The following is a 23,347-nucleotide window of genomic DNA, read 5'->3' as shown; positions in this document are numbered from 1 at the left end:
ACAATTCATAAAGAAATACTCATGTACAGTACAAAGATTTTCATTTAAAGATATAAATAAAAGCAACTGAACAAAATTTTACACACACAAAATCAAACACATTTAAAAAAAAAAAAAAATTATTTCTATTCAGCAATACTATATTTCCATCAGTAGATATACCTCGATCAGCATTAGGCTCGATTATCAGTGGAAATAGTGGGCCAAGCCACTCAGTCAAGCATGGTCAACCCTATTTATGGTAAACGTCTGCTCAGTGGACAACACTAGTTGCCCCACTTCAGTTAAGTAGTGAACATCACAAGCACACATGGATTAGTTCTTATTGGATTGTTTTATATTTTTTTTTTGTATTTTTTTCTGAACTGGATGCAGAGGTTTTGTTGACAGGTCAGAGGCAAGGGTGAATGAAATGTTAAGACACAGATGATAATTTTTGTTTTTGCATTGAGTGTTTCTATGGATGACTGAAGCAGATCAGACAATCCAACACATAGGAGAAATTAATACAATTAAAGGAACAAGGATTGGGCACTTCTACCTACAGCAATGCTAGGATACGGGGTATAGTGAAGAGGCAGTGGGATTCGAGCAGCCTCCACTATAGCATAATTCAATAGATTTTTATTTTTAACCCTATCCTGCTGAGATCGTAATCTAGTACTTACCCCGTCTCCTGCATAGCTTGCGAAGGAATTAGAAAGGGCAAGACACATTCAGACACAATATGAACAATTTTTTCATTTTGTACATTTTTTGTGAGCACCCACCCCACTGTTCCATTGAGGATAAAGGTGTACACATCACCACCCACCTGCCGCCACCACCATCGCCCTAGTGCTTATGCACAACTATATTTCATTCTCTCGACTCTTGAAAGAGCAGAAATCTCTTGGCTCTCTTACATATCATTTGTGCTTCTTGACTCTGTCAAGGTTTACACAGAAGTAATATTGGGAACAATAATGATAAGGAATGGTGATGACAGGTGATGGGCCTTGGGCACGTTGGCCATGGCTGCACTTGTCAGTGTGCTCGGGTGGGCACCAGATGACATAATGCACACTACAACTGTCCCAAAATGCTTTACGCTCACTGTTAGATTGAGTCTGGGTTCTGCACTGCTGTGAAAGGACACTTCACACTAGTGCTTGTTGTAAAGGTGTGCATTTTGTCCAGGCATCTCACGAGATCAAACTAAAGTAATAGAGGGAAGAACCTCAGTGTCGCAGATGACTCTGAAGCACCTGTACCATATCTTACACAAGACTAAAAAGATAGTCTTACATCGCGACTTTTAAAGTTACTCGGCATCCATAACTGCAATGACAGTCAAATTACTACTATATTTGGGAAATGATTTTAAAAATATTCAACAGGGTGCAAATCTTTTTTATACAGAAGTTCCTTTTCACCTGATCTGAAAGCATAACAACTGGAATAAAACTCCAATTTAGGTATGCAAAAACATTTGGTAAGGTGGTCGTGAAAGATGCAGAAATATGCAATTTCCACTCACATTCAGAGTCAAATATAAACCGTGATGCCAGGTCTACAGTATTAGGGGCCATGACATCCACTGAAGCTAATGATACAATTATTTTATATTTAAGATGAAACATTCTTAAACCTCTTTCAATTAGTAACTCTTCATTAGATAATCTGTAGCCTGGCAGCACAAGTATAGTACAGCTGGTTGGCAGCGACTGACTACAGTAACATTGAAGGCCCTGTGGGTAATAGTGTCATGAAGACTTATGCTAACAATTTACCCACAAACACTGTTAAACTTAATTTTTATCACTAGGGAAATATCTCATCTTGATTTGAAACCAAATCATGGCAAAGTTTTGTCATTAATTTTTCTTATAGAAGCCTCACTTGTAAAAATGACAACAATAACGATGTATGTAGAGAAGTTTAGTACGTTACTCTCACAGCTCAGTGACACACAAGCTATAATTTATAGATATATAGTTTCTAGAAATGTGGCGTAGATTTCAATCCATTGAGGAAAATTCCTGAGAGTGCACAGGATACTGTTGCTTTGCCAGCGGTACTCCATTGCAGGTCAATCTAACAATGTCAGCTTATCAATAACAATTATTGCACATCTAAGCCAAGCCAGAAATCTTTTACTCTGAAAGGCTTTGGGTGGTGCATATAAGTGACTCACTGTTGAGAGGAGTTAGCAGAAACTAGAGAAGTAAAAATACAGAAGTTTACTGAAACTTTGTAAGGCTTGTATTTGTTTATCGTAACACATTAGCATTTACTCTCGGCTACACATGAACATTCTTGAAGCTAGGGGAGCACTGATAAAGAAATTACTAATTACCACTAATCAGTGTTTAAAACAAGTGCAGGCCTTAGAGGAAATTGTCATTTTCGAAGTCCACACACCTATGTTAAATTTCAAGAACTTGTATAAGCACCACCCAACACCTCTCGGGACGGCTTGTGGCCACAACATTTACAAGCAGCACCTCAGGTACACATAAATCTATGAACACATGGCAGGTCACCATACATGCACATAGTGGCTCACATACATGGACAAGTGTCCTGAGGGATGTGCGTGCTTCTGCAAATGGTATTAAAGTCTGTAAGAACAAGGTCTCACTGTTTTCACACTGAGTGCTTTGAAGTAGGGCAGTAAGGTTCTTCGATAAGGTTCTTCTCTACAATAAAATCTAGAACTAAAATTTGCTACAAGCTAAATCAATATACATAAAACTTTTTTTTGGGGGGAGGGTGTACTAAAAAGAAATGACAATTCACTGGAGCATTTCAAGCCAATCCCATTACAGATACAATAATCAAAATAAATAAAATCTAATAAAATATAAAGAATATAAATGAGAAAATCCTATGGAATTAGCAGAAATTAAAGCTACCAGGAGTCCAGTGGAAAAGGCTGGTACCCTGTGTCCAGACTCTACTTGTTGTACTAGTCAGTATATACACTGTACAAGAGACATGGCCCAGGTGTCCTGTCAAAACTTTCACAGCTAAATTACAAAATACAATATCAAAAAAGTTTGATCTAAATATCTAGGCCAGGCCAGAACCTAATCAGATGAATATATTAAGTGTACTATAGTTTGTAAATAAACACAGTATAACTATGGGAATCCAGTAAAACTGTGGAAGATATACTTGCATTCTCATTTATGGCAGTTAAATAGATGGCAGTATTATTGCATTGTTTCTCATTATACAGTATAAGTATCTATATATATATACATGGACTTACAGAATTGTGTATTAGGTAAAAATATACATAAGATGTATATCTATGCGTACCTATTAACATATTGTACATATGTGAATACTGTAGTTATACAGCATATTGTGTAAATACATACAATATATGAGTGCACATATATATACATGTAAAGTATATATTAAAATTCTTATCTGTAAGTAAATATGTATATATTTCCCACAAAACTGTAAGTTTATGTGTTTGTATCAAGTGGAATGAAAAATGAACATCAACTCGTATGTGATGAAAGTACAGTACATATTCTTGTATGCTGTGTATATGCAATACATAGTTATATATATGTCAAGATATAATACACATATACATATATATAGAGTACATACAGTGTACATTTCAGTTCCAATCCTTTTGAAGGTCTATCACAGTTATTTGATTTGCAGGATCAGCATCTGCTAAGATTATATCAGTTCGTGTCCGATCACTTCGCTTGTTATTCTGGCAGTAAAACATGACCACATTCTTGCAAAAAATAATAATAAATAAAAATCCATGTGTTTAGCACCAACTCGTCTTCATTCTATCGTTCCCGGTTAGAAAAAGTCTCTTCCAATATTGCATTAATGATGCACAGAGGCAGATAACATACTGAAACGTTAACGGCAAAGGATCTGTTTGGTTCTGGCTTTACCTCGACACATATGGTGTACAGTGCTTTTATTATATATAATAGATAGATAGATAGATAGAATAATAATTTCAAGGCAGAAACAGTGCAGTAAAATATGAGACGAATAAAAATACAAAATATTGCAATAGTTAACAGGAATGAGCCAGATGATACCAAAACTATAAATCTATAAACTATAATGTAAAGATTTTCAAAGATGAAGGAAGGGAGGAGAGGGGGAGGGGGACCCCTGGGCAGTCTTTTTTTTAATTTTTTTTCTCTTTTCATTTTAAGGGAAGGGGGGTGGAGATCTGTTGACACATTCCACAGTGGATTGGGTTACTAGTAAAATGACTCGATGGTTTTCCATCATGGACAAATTGTGCAACAATGACAATTATCAATGACTACAAAAAACCATCAGGAAGAAACTGTACTCAGTCTATATTTCATTGAGATTTAAAAGGACATTACCAGATAAGAAAGAATTCACCGGCTGGTAATCACATTGCGCAAAATATCAGGAAAAACACATTTTGTCCAAGACGGATAATGATAGAAGAAGGTGGCGTGAGGCGAGACGTTGCCGACACCAGCCTTCTGTATTCTCAACAATAGCGGTTTATTCATCATTGTTATTATTTCCAAGTCAGTGGCCTTTTTATTTATTTGGATGTACTACCAACCATTTTTTATAATAACCTTCTTGCCTTATCAAAAAATATATAAACTCTTGCTGTTATTCCATAGTTTGGATAGAAGCAACTAATATCACTGATAATACAGTGGTATTCATTCTGGGAAAATCTTCAATGTGACTAGAACGGATTTTTCCTTTACACCAGTTCAACACAAAGCTACTTTGCACTCATGTGTACAGAGTAAGTGTTTTTTGTTTATGTTTTTGTTCCCTTCTTCTGGATTGGCTGGGTGGAAGAAAGGGATGGGTATTTTTGGACAAGATAAACGATCTTACATCCGACAAAAAAAAAAAAAAATGTACACATCTTCCTTATTAAATATTTCACATCTTCCTTTTTATACGCAAAATATTTTAAATATCTGCACAGCAATCACTCATCCACTGAACACCTCTCTACTAGTGTTCACATACAACTTCAAAAAAAAACCACCATTTAAAAGTTCACATTCTCAATGATAACAATGTGCTTTATATATATATTAATTTATTTTTTTTGTTGCTTCTTCATCTCTCAAACCAGCAAACAAGATTTTCTGATACCATGGTGTAAGAGGAAATTTCTATTCTTATTCCTTTGAGGCTTAAAAATATAAATATCAAGAAAATACAAAGAAACTGACGAATCCGACTTGTCATGAAATTGAAATGTCTGGTGGAGGAATTCTATTGTCATACAGGATATGGTTTTATAGGTCTGAACTGCTGTACTTGTGTTCTCTCTCTCTCTGTTCTTGGTAATGAGATAGGATTTGTTAGCTTTCATCACTAAAGGACTCTTCATAAAGTTAACTTATATCACCATAGTATCTAAAAGTCTTGTGTCAGATCCATTGTTGCTTGGTATCGCCGCGACTCCTCACTCCTACAATATCGCCACTACCTGCCGAGAAACAAGACATCTTAATGTTTGCATTGTAATGGATGTTGGTAAACAGAATTATTCTCATATATTAGATTTCTGTACACAAAGTTGTGTAAAATTGTGATGGCTGTTGGTAAACAGTATTATTCTAAAATATCAATTGATTTCTGTATGACAAAACATTGGTAAGAATCTTCTGTATTACACCAAGTGATGCTGTCAATGAAATAGTAACAGATAATACAACAGTGTTCTTAATAACTATAGCATATCGTAGTTCAAGAAATGGAAATAAAACACTATTTAATTTATTAGATACATCTCCATATTCATTAACATAAAATATACCTTCATAAGAAGAAAAGGACTATCTAATATCAAATTGAAGACTTTAAGTAATGGGACAAAATACTTTAGTATCTAAACAATACATCAAATCTTTTAAAGGAAAACTCAAGTCTTTTAATAGATTCAATGACATTACCAGAGAAATCTAGTATTGAATAAAGGATGGAAATGAGAAATCATTAGGAACTGTTGGAAACAATGAATTAGTCTGTGTGATAAAAATTCATACAGACTAATAAGATCAGAGTGAAGAAAGACCAAATAGGATGAATAAAAAGGAGGGCACGTAAAAAAGAAAGTATAAAGAAAGTCAAAGATAAAAGGAGAAAAGTATACGAGGACAAAAAGTGCATACAGTATATATATATATATATATATATATATATATATATATATATATATATATATATATATATATACATACACACATATATATATATATATATATATATATATATATATATATATATATATATATATACATATACATACACACACACACACACACACACACATATATATATATATATATATATATATATATATATATATATATATATATATATATATATATATATATCCTAGTATATATATATATATATATATATATATATATATATATATATATATATATATATATATATATACTGTATATATAATTATCATCAGCGATTACTAGTACACTGCAGAACAAAGGCCTCAGACATTTCCTCCCACTTGCGTGTTTCTGGTATCTATCAATACCGTACTAGCTAAGCTACAAACCTAGTTGGAAAAACAAGATGCTACAGGTCCAACGGGTCTAAAGCAGAAAATAGCCCAGTGAGGAAAGTTAATAAGGAAACAGAAAATTGCTTAAGTGTACCCTCAAGCAAGAGAACCCTAACTCAAGACAGTGGAAGGCCATGGTACAGAGGCTATGGCATTGACCAAGACTTAGAGAACAATGGTTTGATTTAGGAGTGTTCCCCTAGAAGAGCTGGTTGCCATACCTGAAGAGTCTCCTCTACCTTACATAGAGGAAAGTAGCCACTGAACAATTACAGTAAAGTAGTTGACCCTTTGAGTGAAGAAATGTTTTGGTTATCTTGAGTGTCGTCAGGTGTATGAGGAAAGAGGAGAATGAGTAAATAATAGGCCAGACTATTCGGTGTATGTGTAGGCAAAGGAAAAATGAGCTATAGCCAGACAGGGATTCAATGCAGTATTATCTGGCAAGTCAATGGACCCAGTACCTCTCAAGCAGCAACATCTTGACGGGTGGCTGTTGCCTTGTCCAACCTACTATATACTGTAGATTCTCAGGGGGCCTGAAGAGATGATGGCCAATCATCAGGAACCCACGAAATCCAAATCCAAGAGAGTCACTGAAGTTACAAAGAAAGGCTGGTCCTTCCTGTTCGTACACAGAATCTGGTCTATGTACCATTCTTCAGATAAAAGAACATTGTTAGGCTGATAAAGTCGTCTTTTAGAAGATTCAAATGTTGCTGCAACACCTTTCTAATACACACACACACACACACACACACACACACACATATATATATATATATATATATATATATATATATATATATATATATATATATATATATATATATATATATATACAAATATTAACTACAATCGTACTGCTGTCATGTGAGGAAGCACATATTAAATCTGAACCCACAGAATAAAAATCTAATTTCTTCTTAGACACAAATAACCCTAAAAAATAGGGAATTCAATCAATAACTCGACAACAACTAAGACATAAAAGCAAACCTACTGGTGAAGAGGCACAAAAGCAAACCTGATGGTGAGAGAGGCACACAAGGAAATCTGCTGGTGGGAGAGGCACAAAAGCAAATCTGCTGGTGGGAGAGGTACACAAGTGAATCTGCTGGTGGGAGAGGTACACAAGTGAATCTGCTGGTGGGAGAGTCACACAAGCGAATATGCTGGTGAGGGATGCAAACAAGCAAATTTGCTGGTGGGAGAGGTACACAAGCAAGTCTGCTGATGGGATAGGCACACAAGCAAACCTGCTGGTGAGAGAGGCATACATGCAAACCTGCTGGTGGGAGAGACACACAAGCAAACCTGCTGGTGAGAGAGGCATACATGCAAACCTGCTGGTGGGAGAGATACACAAGCAAACCTGCTGGTGAGAGAGGCATACATGGAAACCTGCTGATGGGAGAGGTACACAAGTGAATCTGCTGGTGGGAGAGCCACACAAGCGAATATGCTGGTGACGGATGCAAACAAGCAAATTTGCTGGTGGGAGAGGTACACAAGCAAATCTGCTGATGGGATAGGCACACAAGCAAACCTGCTGGTGAGAGAGGCATACATGCAAACCTGCTGGTGGGAGAGACACACAAGCAAATCTGCTGGTGGGAGAGGCACAGAAGCAAATCTACTGGTGGGAGAGCCACACAAGCAACCCTGCTGGTGAGAGAGGCATACGAGCAAATCTGCTGTTAGGAGAGGTATACAAGCAAATCTGCTGGTGGGAGAGGCATACAAGCAAATCTGCTGATGGGATAGGCACACAAGCAAATCTACTGGTGGGAGAGACACACAAGCAAATCTGCTGGTGGGAGAGGCACAGAAGCAAATCTACTGGTGGGAGAGCCACAGAAGCAACCCTGCTGGTGAGAGAGGCCTACGAGCAAATCTGCTGTTAGGAGAGGTATACAAGCAAATCTGCTGGTGGGAGAGGTATAGAAGCAAATCTGCTGGTGGGAGAGGCACACAAGAAAATCTGCTGGTGGTAGGCATACAAGCAAATCTGCTGGTGGGAAAAGCATGCAAGCAAATCTGTTGGTGGGAAAAGCATGCAAGCAAATCTGCTGGTGGGAGAGGTATGGAAGCAAATCTGCTGGTGGGACAAGTATACAAACAAATCTTCTTGTAGGAGATTTATACAATCACATCTTCTGGTGGGGGAGACACTCAAGAAAATCTGCTGGTGAGAGCCACACAAGCAAACCTGCTGGTAAGAAAGGCATACAAGAATATGTGCTGTTAGGAGAGGTATACAAGCAAATCTGCTGGTGGGAGAGGCCCACAAGAAAATCTGTTGGTGAGAGGCATACAAGCAATCTTGCTCGTGGGAGATGTATACAAGCAAATCTGCTGGTGGGAAAGGCATACAAGCAAATCTGCTGGTGGGAAAGTTATAGAAGCAAATCTGCTGGTGGGAGAGGCATACAAGCAAATTTTCTTGTGGGAGATGTATACAAGCAAATCTGCTGGTGGGAGAGGCACTCAAGAAAATCTGCTGCTGAGAGGCATAAAACAAAACTTGCTCGTGGGAGAGGTATACAAGCAAATCTGCTAGTGGGAGAGGTATAGAAAAAAAATCTGCTGGTGGGAGAGGCATACAAGCAAATCTACTTGTGGGAGAGGTATACAAGCAAATCTGCTGGTGGGAGAGGCACACAAGAAAATCTGCTGGTGGGAGGTGTACAAGCAAACTTGCTGGTGGGAAAGGTATACAGGCAAATCTGCTCATGGGAGAGGCATACAAGCAAACCTGCTGGTGGGAAAGGTATACAAGCAAATCTGCTCATGGGAGAGGCATACAAGCAAACTTGCTGGTAGGAGAGGTATACAAGCAAATATGCTGGTGGGAGAGGTACACAAGCAAACCTGCTGATGAGAGAGGCACACAAGCGAAACTACTGGTGAGAGAGGCGCACAAGCAAATTTTCTGGTGGGAGAGGCAGAAAAACAAACCTGCTGGTGAGAGAGGCACAAAAGCAATTCTGCTGGTGTGAGAGGTTTACAAGCAAACCTGCTGGTGAGAGAGACATACAAGTAAATCTGCTTGAGGGAGAGGCATACAAGCAAACCTGCTGGTGAGAGAAGCACAAAAGCAAATCTGCTGGTGTGAGAGGTTTACAAGAAAACCTGCTGGTGAGAGAAGCATACAAGTAAATCTGATTGTGGGAGAGGCATACAAACAAACTTGCTGGTGGGAGAGACATACAATAAAATCTGCTAGTGGGAGAGGTATTCCAGCAAACCTGCTAGTGGGAGAGGCATACAAGCAAACCTGCTGGTGAGAGAGGCATACAATTAAATCTGCTTGTGGAAGAGGTACACAAGCAAACCTGCTGGTGGGAGAGGCATACAAGCAAACCAACTGGTGGGAGAGGCGCACAAGCAAACGTGCTGGTGAGAGGCATACCAGCAAATTTGCTGGTGGGAGAGACATACAAGCAAATCAGCTTGTGGGAGAGGTATATAAGCAAACCTGCTGGTAAGAGAGGTATACAAGCAAACCTATTGGTGAGAGGCATACAAGCAAACCTGCTGGTGGGAGAGGCATACAGGCAAATCTACTGGTGAGAGAGGCATACAAGCAAACTTGCTGGTGGGAGCAACAAACAATTAAATCTGCTTGTGGGGGAGGTATACAAGCATACCTGCTGGTGGGAGGGGCATACAAGCAAACCTACTGGTAGGAGAGGCGCACAAGCAAACCTGCTGGTGAGAGGCATACCAGAAAATCTGCTGGTGGGAGAGGCATACAAGCAACCCTGCTGGTGAGAGAGACATACAAGCAAATCAGTTGGTGAGAGGCATACAAGCATACTTGCTTGTGGGAGAGACATACAAGCAAATCTGCTTGTGGGAGAGGTATACAAGCAAACCTGCTGGTGAGAGAGGCATACAAGCAAACCTGCTGGTGGAAGGCACAAAAAACCAAGGCAGGGAAGGGAGGAGGATGGTTACCTAAAGGGCATGTGAAGGGGGTTCCGTAATGGTCAGACGGCGAGTGGAGACGGTGACTCCACCATCGCTTGCAGACGACTGGATGGACGAATGGTCATCGGTGTCACTCTGGTTACTGCCGTACCCGAGGATGTCCACCTCATCTGAAAAGCGACATTGTCATATAAATACAGTTTGGATTAAGTGCAGTTTGCAAGGAAACGTGAGACGGGGGTCATACTTAATGTGTAAAGTTATTCTTACTTAATGTGTACAGTTATTCTTACTTAATGTGTACAGTTATTCTTAATATTAAATGATAATGTAACAGCAAGACAATTTATACAGAGATAGAGACAGGAGCAGGTGGAGGCAATTGATAGCCCATGTCGAAGACGTGGCACCTAGATAGATAGATAGACAGATAGATTCATAACACAAATAATAAAAGATCATGAGCTTGTCCTGTAAGTTTCCATATTATTATTATTATCATTATTATTATTATTATTATTATTATTATTATTATTATTATTATTATTATTATTATTATCCAAGCTACAACCCTAATTAGAAAAGCAGAATTCTATACGCCAAAAGGCTCCAACAGAGAAAAACAGCCCAGTGAGAAAATAAGGAAAGAAATAAACTACAAGCACAGTAATGAACAATCAAAACAAAATATTTTATGAACAATCAAGATAGATCTTTCAAAAATAAACTCTAAAAAGAGACTTATGTGAGCATGTTCATCATCAAAGCATTCGTTGTAAGTTTGAATGACCACGAAGTATTATTATTATTATTATTATTATTATTATTATTATTATTATTATTATTATTATTATTATTATTATTATTATTAACTAAGCTACAACCCTAGTTGGAAAAACCAGATGCTAAAAGCCCAAGGGCTCCAACAGGAAAAATAGCCCAGTGGGGAAAGGAAATAAGGAAATAAATAAACGATATAAGCAGTAATGAACAATTAAAGTAAAATATTTTAAAAACATTAACAACATTAAAACAGACATTTCATATATAAGCTATAAAAAGACTTATGTCAGCCTGTTCAACATTAAAACCTTTGCTGCAAGTTTGAAATTTTGAAGTTCTACTGATTCAACTACCCGACTAGGAAAATAATCCCGCAACTTGGTCACAACTGGAATAAAATTTCTATATTTATTTCAAGCATTTGAAAGAAAAACACAAGATTTTATTGAAATATATTTCCTGTACGCATTCAAACCAAAGAATCAAAATCATCAAACTTCATGGTAAACTAGTTCTAACTTCCAAGCTTTTGATAATGAAATATCTTTAATGTACCATGAAGTGATGCAAAGTTTATATTTATAACTTTCACTATTATTAGAATTAAACTTGTTCCATCAAACAATTGTCTAGATTCTTTATCCTAAATGGCTATGCAAAAACGTTTCCCTATTCTTCAGAATATACGTCTAGATTCTTTATCCTGTTTGGGTATGCAAAAATGTTTGACCATTCTTGAGAATATAATACGTCTATATCTTTAATCCTGTTTGGTTATGCAAAATCTTTCGCCCATTATTTATATGAATATTCAATTAAACGTTGAGTAAAATTGGAAATGTGGGTAAAAAAAAATTTGCCAAAACAGTAAGTTAAACGTGACAAACGACATCCGTAGACTTTTCGAAATCGTGCATCAATTTCAACATTATTAACTTTTGTATAGGTAACTAAAATAATTTTCTAAAAAAATTCCTATAATCAAAATTTTACATTTACTTGCATTTTGAATAACTACACATAAATCAGTAAATATAAAGAGACAGAAGGAGTACCTTATTAGTAGGTAGCAGGTTGGCCAGGGCACCTGCCCCCTGTTGAGATACTATCACTAAAGAGTTATTGGGTCCTTTGACTGGCCAGACAGTACTACATTGGACCCTTCTCTCTGGTTACGGCTCATTTTTCTTCTGCCTACACACTCACACACCGAATAGTCTGACATACTCTTTATACATTCTCTTCTGTCCTCATACACCTGACAACACTGAGATTACCCAAAAATTCTTCTATCAAGGGGTTAACGACTGAAATGTAATTGTTCAGTGGTCAATTTCCTTTCGGTTAGGGTAGAAGACTCTTTAGCTATGGTAAGCAGCTTTCCTAAGAGAAGGAAACTCCAAAATCAACCAACATTCTCTGGTCTCGGATAGTGCCATAGCATTTCCGGTTACCTTATTCTATCTTATTTATCTTCCTCTTCTTTTCTTAAGTTTTTGTAGTTTATATATAAAAGACTTATATTAATTTTATTACCGTTCTTGAATTTTTTTTTTATTTTAATTGTTAATCACTTCTCTTGTAAGTTTCCTTATTTCCTTTCCTCACGGGGCTATTTTCCCTGTTGGATCCCTCGGGCTTATAGTATCTCGCTTTTCCAACTAGGGTTGTAGCTTAGCAAGTAATAATAATAATAATAATAATAAAAATAATAATAATAATAATAATAATAATAATAATAATAATAATAATAATAATTGGAAATACGTATAGCTACATTTAAATCAAGAATTATTGAAATTATATAATGTCCAATAAAACTTCAATAATATTATACGTACATCTGCATCCTCACAGCTACACATTGGAAGCAACTTTATCAACTCCACCTGTGGCACCCAGCCCTTATTGCAACGATGGCACGGAGTGCCAAGTGAGTAACCTTGAAATCACCTGCCAGCGAGACGAGAAACAAAGGCTCTCTCTCTCTCTCTCTCTCTCTCTCTCTCTCTCTCTCTCTCTCTCTCTCTCTCTCTCTCTCATCAAGCCTGTGCTTGAAATGAAAGCGACAATTAAGCAAACGTGAAAAGAGATCACTGTATGCTAAAAATATATCAAACTAGTGTACGCGACCCGTCAACAATGAGGGCAATAAATTTAGATAGATAGATATGCACACACACATATATAGCCTTCTAGACTTCCCCCCCCTTCTCCCATTCGTAACTACAACTCCCTTCAACAGGGTAAGTTTACTCCCTCTCTCCATCCCCAAGGGACGGGGAGAGACCAAGTAATCATACGTCTGCCAATACCACTAAGCGTGACCGGAAAGAAATAAAGGCATCAGACATGTCCTTTATATATATATATATATATATATATATATATATATATATATATATATATATATATATATATATATATATACTCGCTGTATATTATATAAGGGAGATTATCATCCATTACTGTAAGAGAAGCCAAAAGAGATTAAGGTTTTTAACCATGGATTACATTCCATAAATAAAAGGCTTTAGATATCTCAAGTGTAAACAAGAACTGGTTTATAAGATAACTAACAGATAAGAAACTCATAAAACGTGTTTCCGCATCACCATGGCACAATTATATAAAAGGATTCGTTGCTCTTGGCAAAACCAAAATAACATTTTAGTAAACGAACTAAATATTTCAACGCTTTTAGAAGTGAACGAAAGTGTGGTTAGCTGGAGTAGAAAGATACATCTGGGGAGAGAGTGAAGATATCATTAGCATGGCTTGGTGGTAGCGTTTTTGCCTAGTGATTGCCAGACTGGGGTTCGAGTCCTACTTAAACTTGTTAGTCCTTTTGGTCGATGTAACCTCACCATCCTTGTGAGCTATGGATGGGGGGGGGGGGGAGGGTTTCTGGAGCCTATAGGTGTGTCTGCTGAGGCATCAGCAGCCATTGCCTAGGTCCTAGCTTGGGTAGAGAGGGGCTTGGGCGCTGATCATGTGAAATATGGTCAGTCTCTGGGGCATTGTCCCTTGCTTATGCCATTCATGAGCGGCCTTTAAACCTTCAAGGATAATGACGGTGTCATTAATATAGAGATATCCGAGGGGGAATGAAGGTATATAAACTATGAGGGCAATGCAGGTAACATTAGTACGAGTGAAAAGATACTCTAGAAAGTAAATGAGGAAAGATAAATTGTAGAAAGTGAGATAGAATATATGTAGGATTCTGGAATTAGCAGTGGAGTTTAATAGATAAACGCGAATGAATAAAAAGAGATTAATTGAGTAAATAATGCATATCAATGAAGAACTGTGTTTAATTTTGAAATAACAAATTTGAATTATATTCCCGTGTCTTGTTTCACATAGTGATCCTATTTACGTAAGGGCACCACAAGTATCGTTTACCTGCATTACAGTTTCTCTATTAAAATATCCTCTATGAAGGTTAGTTTTCTATGTATTTTTTTTTTAGTTTTTATTCCTTTGGTATCGCGTGAATCAAATTATATTTAAATTAGGACTTAATTAGCTAAAAAGAAAAAAAAAAGATAAAACTGTTAAAATTACGAACACATGTACGAGGTATAAGGCTAGACGACCATTAACGATATATTTTTGTATAAGTTACTAAGTTACAGGGAATATTGTGTAAGTTCTTCAATCATTGTTTAAAAGATCATCATGGCTGCGTATGATAGACAATCCCTTTATACATACGTACATACATACATCCATCCATACATACATACATACATACATACACACACAATATATATATATATATATATATATATATATATATATATATATATATATATATATATATATATATCTGCAGTGGACTAGTAACGACTAATGAGATATATAAATCTATAATGTGTTTGTGTCTTTTGTGTGAGTGTGTGTATGCATGTCTTTGGATTTCTATAGGTACAGTATATATGCGTGTCCGTACACACACACTTATTACGCCTTTAAATACGCACCCCTCTCAAAAGTCAGACGTCAATAATCACACGAATATTAATGTAAAAAAAAAGGCTCTCCCTGAACCATTTGTTTTGCAAAACACCGCTCCCACCTTGAATAAACATTAACGTGCCAAGTAGCGCCAATTCCGAGAATTTACGACATAAGCGGCCATTAAAAATTCCGCGAAAAAAAGAAGGAAAGTACGCATGCGCTTATACATATTCAGGAGACGCCAGTCTCGTTTCAATCATCTGTGTCGTTGGAAATCCCATGGATAAATGTTTCACTCGAACTCTAATAATTTGTTCTTAAACACCGAGGATAAAAATGAGAGAGAGAGAGAGAGAGAGAGAGAGAGAGAGAGAGAGAGAGCTAATATGTAAATTACGTAGATTGTTTGTTAAAGAGAGAGAGAGAGAGAGAGAGAGAGAGAGAGAGAGAGAGAGCTAATATGTAAATTACATAGATTATGTTTGTTAGAGAGAGAGAGAGAGAGAGAGAGAGAGAGAGAGAGAGAGAGAAAATTTTCATATTGGCGGTGGTATTTCCTATCCAGTAATAAAATATTTCTTTTCTTGCAAAACATTATTTCCGTACTATTCTTAATTCTTGTTTTCTTGCATAGCAGCTTTACATGATATTCTTACACAGCAGTTTAGTCATTTCTCTGGATCACATTTCTTGAATAATATTTGGATATTGGATTAAAATTAAGTAAATGAAAATGGGCATCGTGTGTGAAGAAATAGGGGTATAAACCAATGCAACTGAGTTTAAAATCCACGTTGTATAGAACCTTCGTTACTGGATAGTGTGCCACATAATCTTGACTGGGCAGTAGCCCCAATAGATAGAGATACATAAGCGTAAGTCACAAACAAATCCTTTCTTGTGTTCTCTTCTTTTCCATCTTTCAAAATACGGTCAGTATTTACCCCAATGAGATATGTAAGTGGTAGGAGTATAAGAATACTACAACACCGTACGTCCTGCGTGTCGAAGAAAGCTACTAAAAGGACAGCTGCTGCCTTGCAGCTTTGCTCTTTAGCAAATGGCTAGGAGCACTGCCAATAACTATGGAAACTGTTGCCTTGTAGTTGGACTATTAAGTCAAAGGTTAGGCTCACTGCCAATAATTTTGGTTGATGACTGCAAGGGCATGCGATCGTAAAAACTCTGTGCCAAATTATAACCCATGCCTGATGCTCTTAGATGGGGCATCAGGCAACCGACCCCTTAATGTAAGGATAACGGTGGGGAGGAAGATACGTCTATATTCAGATGCTAATTAACAGGATTACAATCCTCTGTCAGATGCTATTCAAATGTGATCGGATACTTCTAGGATACTAAAAGTTTCAAAGTGGTAACGTGTTCGCCTAGCATTCGTATGGCGGCAGATCGATCACCACCCGGTACCGTGAGTTTAAGCTGTTTACTGGGGAGGCCACTAACGTTCTAGTGATCATCTATTCTGATGAAACTGGAACTGAAACCCGACACCTTTAACCCTTAAACATATTTTTTTTTTCTCGTATGATTGAGCGATGTTGCTTAGTCTCAGCGTCGATGACCAAACTGGACATTCCACCCCACGCAATGTGGAGAGTCAGTTTCCGTGATCTGTTCCTCCTGCCATGTAGAACTAAAAGGTTAAGGGCCAGGTCTTCCCTTTGTGTTTTACAATGACATAAAAGGTTTGCTCTGAAAAGACAAGTTTGTCCTTGCATAAGATGAGTTTATGAATAATTATTCATTTCATGCAGTAAAAACTAAGCAGCTGTTGTATCAGTATTTTCATTCGTATGATACCTAGCATAAAATTAATGAGTCTTTTATAACGACAGATGCTCACTGTGTGTGTGTGAGAGAGAGAGAGAGAGAGAGAGAGAGAGAGAGAGAGAGAGAGAGAGAGAGAGGAAGGGTCCCACTAAATGAGAAGTAAATTAACAGTAACACAATTACGACGATCCGCTGAAAACGTTGCCACCTGAACTATACCAAGAAGAAGAAGAAGAAGAAGAAGAAGAAGAAGAAGAAGAAGAAGAAGAAAAAGGAGGAGAAGAAGAAGAAGAAGAGGAAAAGGAAGAGGAAGAGGAAGAGGAAGAGGAAGAGGAAGAGGAAGAGGAGGAGGAGGACGAGGAGGAGGAGAGGGCAAGGTCAAACAAGACAGCCCCTTTAATTTGATAGGCACCTTCTCCCTTCCAGTCGAGTATGATTCATCATTAAAGTAACTGATGTACTTGGCTACCTTTCTCTATGTCACGGGGTCGCCCGCTCCAGCATCAATGCGTATCGCATTAAAATATCTTATAGTTTTTTAGCATTATACAGAATAGATTTATAACTTAAATGGTACTTTACATCAAAATAACTATATTTTCTTGATAAAATTGCATCAAAATATCTTGTATTTTTTTTTTTTTTTTTTTTTTTTTTTTTTTTTTTTTTTTTTTTTTTTTTAGAAATTATCCTCAGCATAGATTTCTAGCTTGATTAAAACTTTGCATCAAAATGTCTATATTTTGTTCAGGAAATTACATAAAAATATCATGTATTTTTTTTTAGAAATTATCAGCAGAATAGATTTATAGTTTAATTGGAACTCTGCATCAAAATGTCTATATTCTATTAAGAAAATTGAATAAAAATATCTAGTATTTTTTTTTAGAAATTATCCACAGCATAGATTTATAACTTGATTGGAAATTAGCATCAAAATGTCTATATTTCGTTAAGGAAATTGCATCCAAATATCTTGTATTTCGTGTTTTAAAAATTATCCACACCATATATATCTAGCTTAAATGTCTATAATTTGTTTAGGAAATTATCTGTAGAAAAGTTTCCTGCTTAAATGGAACTTTGCACCAAAATATATAATTTTCTTTATTTATCTACAGCAAAGATTTATAGCTTAAATAAAACTTTACATCAAAATATTTCATATATTTTGGAAATTATTTACAAAGAAAGATTTACAGCGTAAATGAAATTTTGCATTAAAATATCTGATATTTTGGAAGGAATTATCAACACCAAAGATTTCTAGCTTAAATGAAACTTTGCATTAAAATATCTTATATATATTTACAAATTATTTAAAGAAAACATTTCTAGCTTAAATGAAACTTTGCATCAAAATATCATATATCTTTCGAAATTACCAGCAGAAAATATTTCTAGCTAAACTGGAACCAAGTACATGCCTCTAAATACACTCTGGAAAAAAAAGAACTTTCCAAAAAATTCTGACTAAAGTTAAGATTGAGTTCTTAAAAGTTAAGACTCCCGATCAATCACGAATAACCGGTGCAGAAGTTACTTTCGTGTTCTCCTGACAAGGTACAGTTGGCTTCACTAATTCCAGTACACTGACGTCTCTTTACCTTCCAGTGAAGTGTACCGGAATTTATGAAGCCAACTGTACAAACAGCCTGTTGGCTTACTTATTACTCATTGGAAAGTGTATCTAATATTATTACTGATATCATTGATAATGTAATGTTACTTTTGCTCGCTTCTGCTTTCAAAAAGAGTAGAGTTCAGACTGGATTTTTTTCCAGTGATTAAAAGAAAAAAAGAAAAAAAAGTAATATAATCAAATGAAAACGACTGTAATAAGCTTCCCTTAAAGACAGTTAAAACAGTTTAACCTCAAATAAATTGAAATAAGTTAGTATATAACTAAATATATACTAAAAGAGGTTAATAAAAGGTGGAAGGAGAGAATGAGGCGTGAAAATTCATGATTGATGAATAGAAGAGAAGGGATGAGTGACAATTTAGAGGGGGAGGGAGCATGATTCGTTAAGGGAGTTAAGGAGATGAAGATCAATGTGAGCAAGTAGGAGGATAGAGGGGGAAGGGAAGGGGGAAGACAGGGAGGGGGAAAGAGGGGTTGAGGGGGAAAGGTGACCCCAAGTTAGGGGATAAGGTATGGGGCAGTGGAAGGTCAAACAACAAGAGATAAACAAACTGGAAGTAAACAAGTCAATAAAAACAATCGTGTCTACAATATGAAAGAGAGAGAGAGAGAGAGAGAGAGAGAGAGAGAGAGAGAGATTGGTGTAATAAAAAAGGAATGAATCCAGCTTGGTTGAGAGAGAGAGAGAGAGAGAGAGAGAGAGAGAGAGAGAGAGAGAGAGAGGTCTAACATAAAAATGAACAATTTATGTTTAAATTTTGTAAGAAATTTGTCCTAAATTTAATATAAATGCGCATATCTGAATTCGATTTCACCGTTAAATTAATTATAATAATTTAAATTAGCATCAACAACATTATCATTAATAATGTTGAATTTCTTTGGTAGTTTTGGTCTTAATTTCTGATATATTTTTCGAGCAATATTATAAATCTATATAACTTCGTATTCCATTATAAAAAAAATATATGGATATGCAATAAAAAAAATCGTCTGGCTTAGAAAATGATTTGAAATTCGTTTCAAGGTTTTCTCACTTTAAATTAATGAACTGTGATATGAGACATTTTCTTTTTGCTTTTAATAAAACGATTTTTTTCTATTTAAACAACTGATTTGCGGTAATGTTTTTACATTTAAATAAGAGTTTTTTTTTCTTTATTCGAATGTTGCCTTATCAAAATTTACTGGTGTTGTTCACCAGGCAACGAATTGATGGCTGGCCCAAATAAAAAGCCTTTGATGATGGAAATTATTGCTATCCATTTTTTTACCATAACAAATGACTTCCCTTTTTCCCTCAAGTTTAAAAATATCGTCTTTGCCAGACGTTACTTCTTAATGGAGCATGACTATTAGAGTTAGCGCAGCCAAGACCTTGGTGAGAATGTCGCAAAAGATTCAGGACACGGATCCAAACTAAATATATCCACATTTTTCGGGGACACCACCTGTGTGTGTGTGTGTGTAAGTACGCGTGTGTAGCGTACATGTATCACACTGCAGCCGAGCCTTGCGTAACCGAGATTATGATCCCGAGGTGGCTTAACTACTTACGCAAATATAAACAGGTCTTCAAGTATGTCAACATATTCGAAGACAAATGGAATTCTTTACTATTTTTTTTTTTAGCTTTTACATAAAATAAAATATTATGGTCCCGAAGTGGCTTTAATTAACTTCTTACGCAATTATAAACAGGTCTTAATGTATATTACGCAAATATAAACAGGTCTTAATGTATGTTACGCAAATATAAACAGGTCTTAATGTATGTTACACAAATATAAACAGGTCTTAATGTATGTTACACAGATATAAACAGGTCTTAATGTATGTTACGCAAATATAAACAGGTCTTAATGTATGTTACGCAAATATAAACAGGTCTTAATGTATGTTACGCAAATATAAACAGGTCTTAATGTATGTTACGCAAATATAAACAGGTCTTAATGTATGTTACACAGATATAAACAGGTCTTAATGTATGTTACGCAAATATAAACAGGTCTTAATGTATGTTACACAAATATAAACAGGTCTTAATGTATGTTACGCAAATATAAACAGGTCTTAATGTATGCCAACATCTTGCTTGAGGGTACAATCAAGCACACTATTCTATCTTACTTCTCTTCCCCTTGCCTTGATGAAGTTTTTATAGTTTATAAAGGAAATATTTATTTCAATGTTCCTGTTCTTAAAACATTTAATTTTTCCTTGTTTCCTTTCCTCACTGGGCTATTTTCCCTGTTGGAGCCCTTTAGGCTTATAACATTCTGCTTTTCCAACTAGGGTTGTAGCTTGAAAGTAGTAATAATAATAATAATAATAATAATAATAATAATAATAATAATAATAATAATAATAATAGTGATAAATGGAATCCTTTACTATCTTATTTTTCTTTTAGCTTTTAGATAAAATAATGTTGAATTGTGCATAATTCAGTGGTCTTGTCCTGCCCCATCTGACATAAACGCATACGGGTCGAACATAATCTTAATAAAGAATATAGCTGCAAAATTCAAAATTTTTATAAAATTAAGGTGGGCTCCACAAGGCACTAGAAGAGTTGGAAGACCAAGGCCTACATGACTGAGGGCTATGAAGCGCCAAATAAATGATGAATGGAGACGTATTGAATTAAAAGCTCGAGATAGAGACGACGGGCGAAATCTAACTGAGGCCCTTTGCGTCTATAGGTGTAGGAGATGATGATGATGATAATGGTGTTAGGAGAGCCAAAAAGTATGACTAGTGAAAATAAATTATTAGTTAAATTAATTAAAAAAAATAGATTGGAAAAGAGCCAAAAAACAGATTAGGATGAGAATAAAAAAAATCTGATTATGCCAAAAATCTGAAAAATTAGTTTACAAAAATGCCAGAAATAAGAATAGTACAAAACAATAAAAAATAGAGATGATAGCGTAAACAAGCAAGAAATATGTTTATTGCCCAAAACAAATTAAAAGAGATGAGATTAGTACAGAAAATAAGATAAAACATGGTTACGCACGGAAAAAAAAATGAAATTACTGAAAAAAAAAATTCGTGCAAGAAATAATAAATAATATGGTTATTGCCAACAGATACAGAGGAGGTTAATGCAAAACAAACACAAAATAGTGGGAAAATTAAAGAGATTATTGCAAACAACAATAGTGAGTTGCTGTAAGTGCCAAAAAATAAGAAAAGAATATGGTTATTAGCCAAATATAAATGGAGGAGATTCATGAAAAAATAGTGCAAAAGATTTACATATACATTTTTGCAAAAAAAAAAAAAAAAAAAAAAAAAGAAAAGAAAAACACCTTAAGGAAACAATAATAGAAAAATAAAAAAGTGCAGGAAATTATAGATATTTTTGCAAAAAAATAAAAAAAAATTAAAGAAACAATAATAAAAGAAATGAAAAAGTCCAGGAAATTAATATTTAAAAAAAAAGAAAAAAAAGAAAAAAAAAATTAAAGAAACAATAATAAAAGAAATGAAAAAGTCCAGGAAATTTAATATTTAAAAAAAAAGAAAAGAAAAAAAAAATAAGAATGATGCAAACTCACCGGACTCGGCGTTGTGAGAGGGAGGACAGGCCAGTGCTGATGCGAATTCCTTGAGCAGCTCACCTTCACAAAACAAAAAATAAACAACAAAAGGGAAATGTGTCAGTCAACAGGTACGTAATCATTCTATCTTAAAATAGTTAATGAATCAATTGGCCTAAGAACAGTTTTGCCATACACACACATACACTATATATATATATATATATATATATTATGAAAGCGTGTGAATGTACACACGAACGCATACACACACATACATATATATATATATATATATATACATATATATATATATGTATGTATATGTATATGTATATATATATATATATATATTATGAAAGCGTGTGAATGTACACGCACACATTATATATATATATATATATATATATTATATATATATAATGCATATAAAATATGTCCTTGCTATCATATTTTCCAATAAAATCCCTTTTTAATTATAATAATTTGAGAGCATTTTCTATCGCTCCTACTAGAATGAAAAAAATATTGCTCCAACTTGCCACTATAAAGGTAAAACCTAAAAACTCTGATATTTCTGCATTTTAAGGCCTTTTCCCATTCATCAATTAAAATTGGCGAGTCTTAGTTTCCGTATACCTTTGTATATTCTATGTAGAGTATAGTTAATCACCTGGAACACATCATCATCATCATTATCATCATCTCCTCCAACGCCTATTGACGCAAAGGGCCTCAGTTAAATTTCGCCAATCGTCGTATCATGGGCTTTTAAATTAACACTTCACCATTCACCATCTCCTACTACACGCTTCGATAGGGCAATATCACTATCCCTTGCCTCCGCCATTCATGAGCGGCCTTTAAACCTTCAAACCCCGGTAAGTATGATGGATCAGTATGAAGCCATCCAAGATAAGGGATTGTGTAATACTAATCGTATGGCCTAGATAGAGAATGTTACCATTAAATACTGATATTCAATATTCATCTACGTTCCTATCGCAAGAGGTTAATTTTTCATTGTTCAGTGTTGTTCATAGTTCAGTTCAACAGTCACTTTATTGTTTCTTTTGGATTTTTTATCTCAAATTT

General features: G+C 35.5%; 1 protein-coding gene across 1 annotated transcript in view; it reads right to left on the bottom strand.

Annotated features, from left to right (window-relative positions):
- Window positions 1–650: 650 nt before the first annotated feature.
- LOC137616654 (max-interacting protein 1-like) overlaps window positions 651–23,347 on the bottom strand; it is a 134,513-nt gene continuing 111,816 nt past the window's right edge. Inside the window, exons 4-6 of the mRNA XM_068346578.1 lie at window positions 22,271–22,333; window positions 10,544–10,686; window positions 651–5,479 (exon numbers count right to left, since the gene is read on the bottom strand). Of these exons, the coding sequence (XP_068202679.1) occupies window positions 10,544–10,686; window positions 22,271–22,333 (206 nt within the window). The 3' untranslated portion in view covers window positions 651–5,479. The remainder of the gene's footprint in view (window positions 5,480–10,543; window positions 10,687–22,270; window positions 22,334–23,347) is intronic.

Source organism: Palaemon carinicauda, chromosome 22, assembly GCF_036898095.1.
Source record: "Palaemon carinicauda isolate YSFRI2023 chromosome 22, ASM3689809v2, whole genome shotgun sequence".
Classification (NCBI taxonomy): Eukaryota; Metazoa; Arthropoda; class Malacostraca; order Decapoda; family Palaemonidae; genus Palaemon; species Palaemon carinicauda.
The sequence above is the reverse complement of the archived record's forward strand: the minus strand, read 5'-3'. Positions and strand labels throughout refer to the sequence as shown.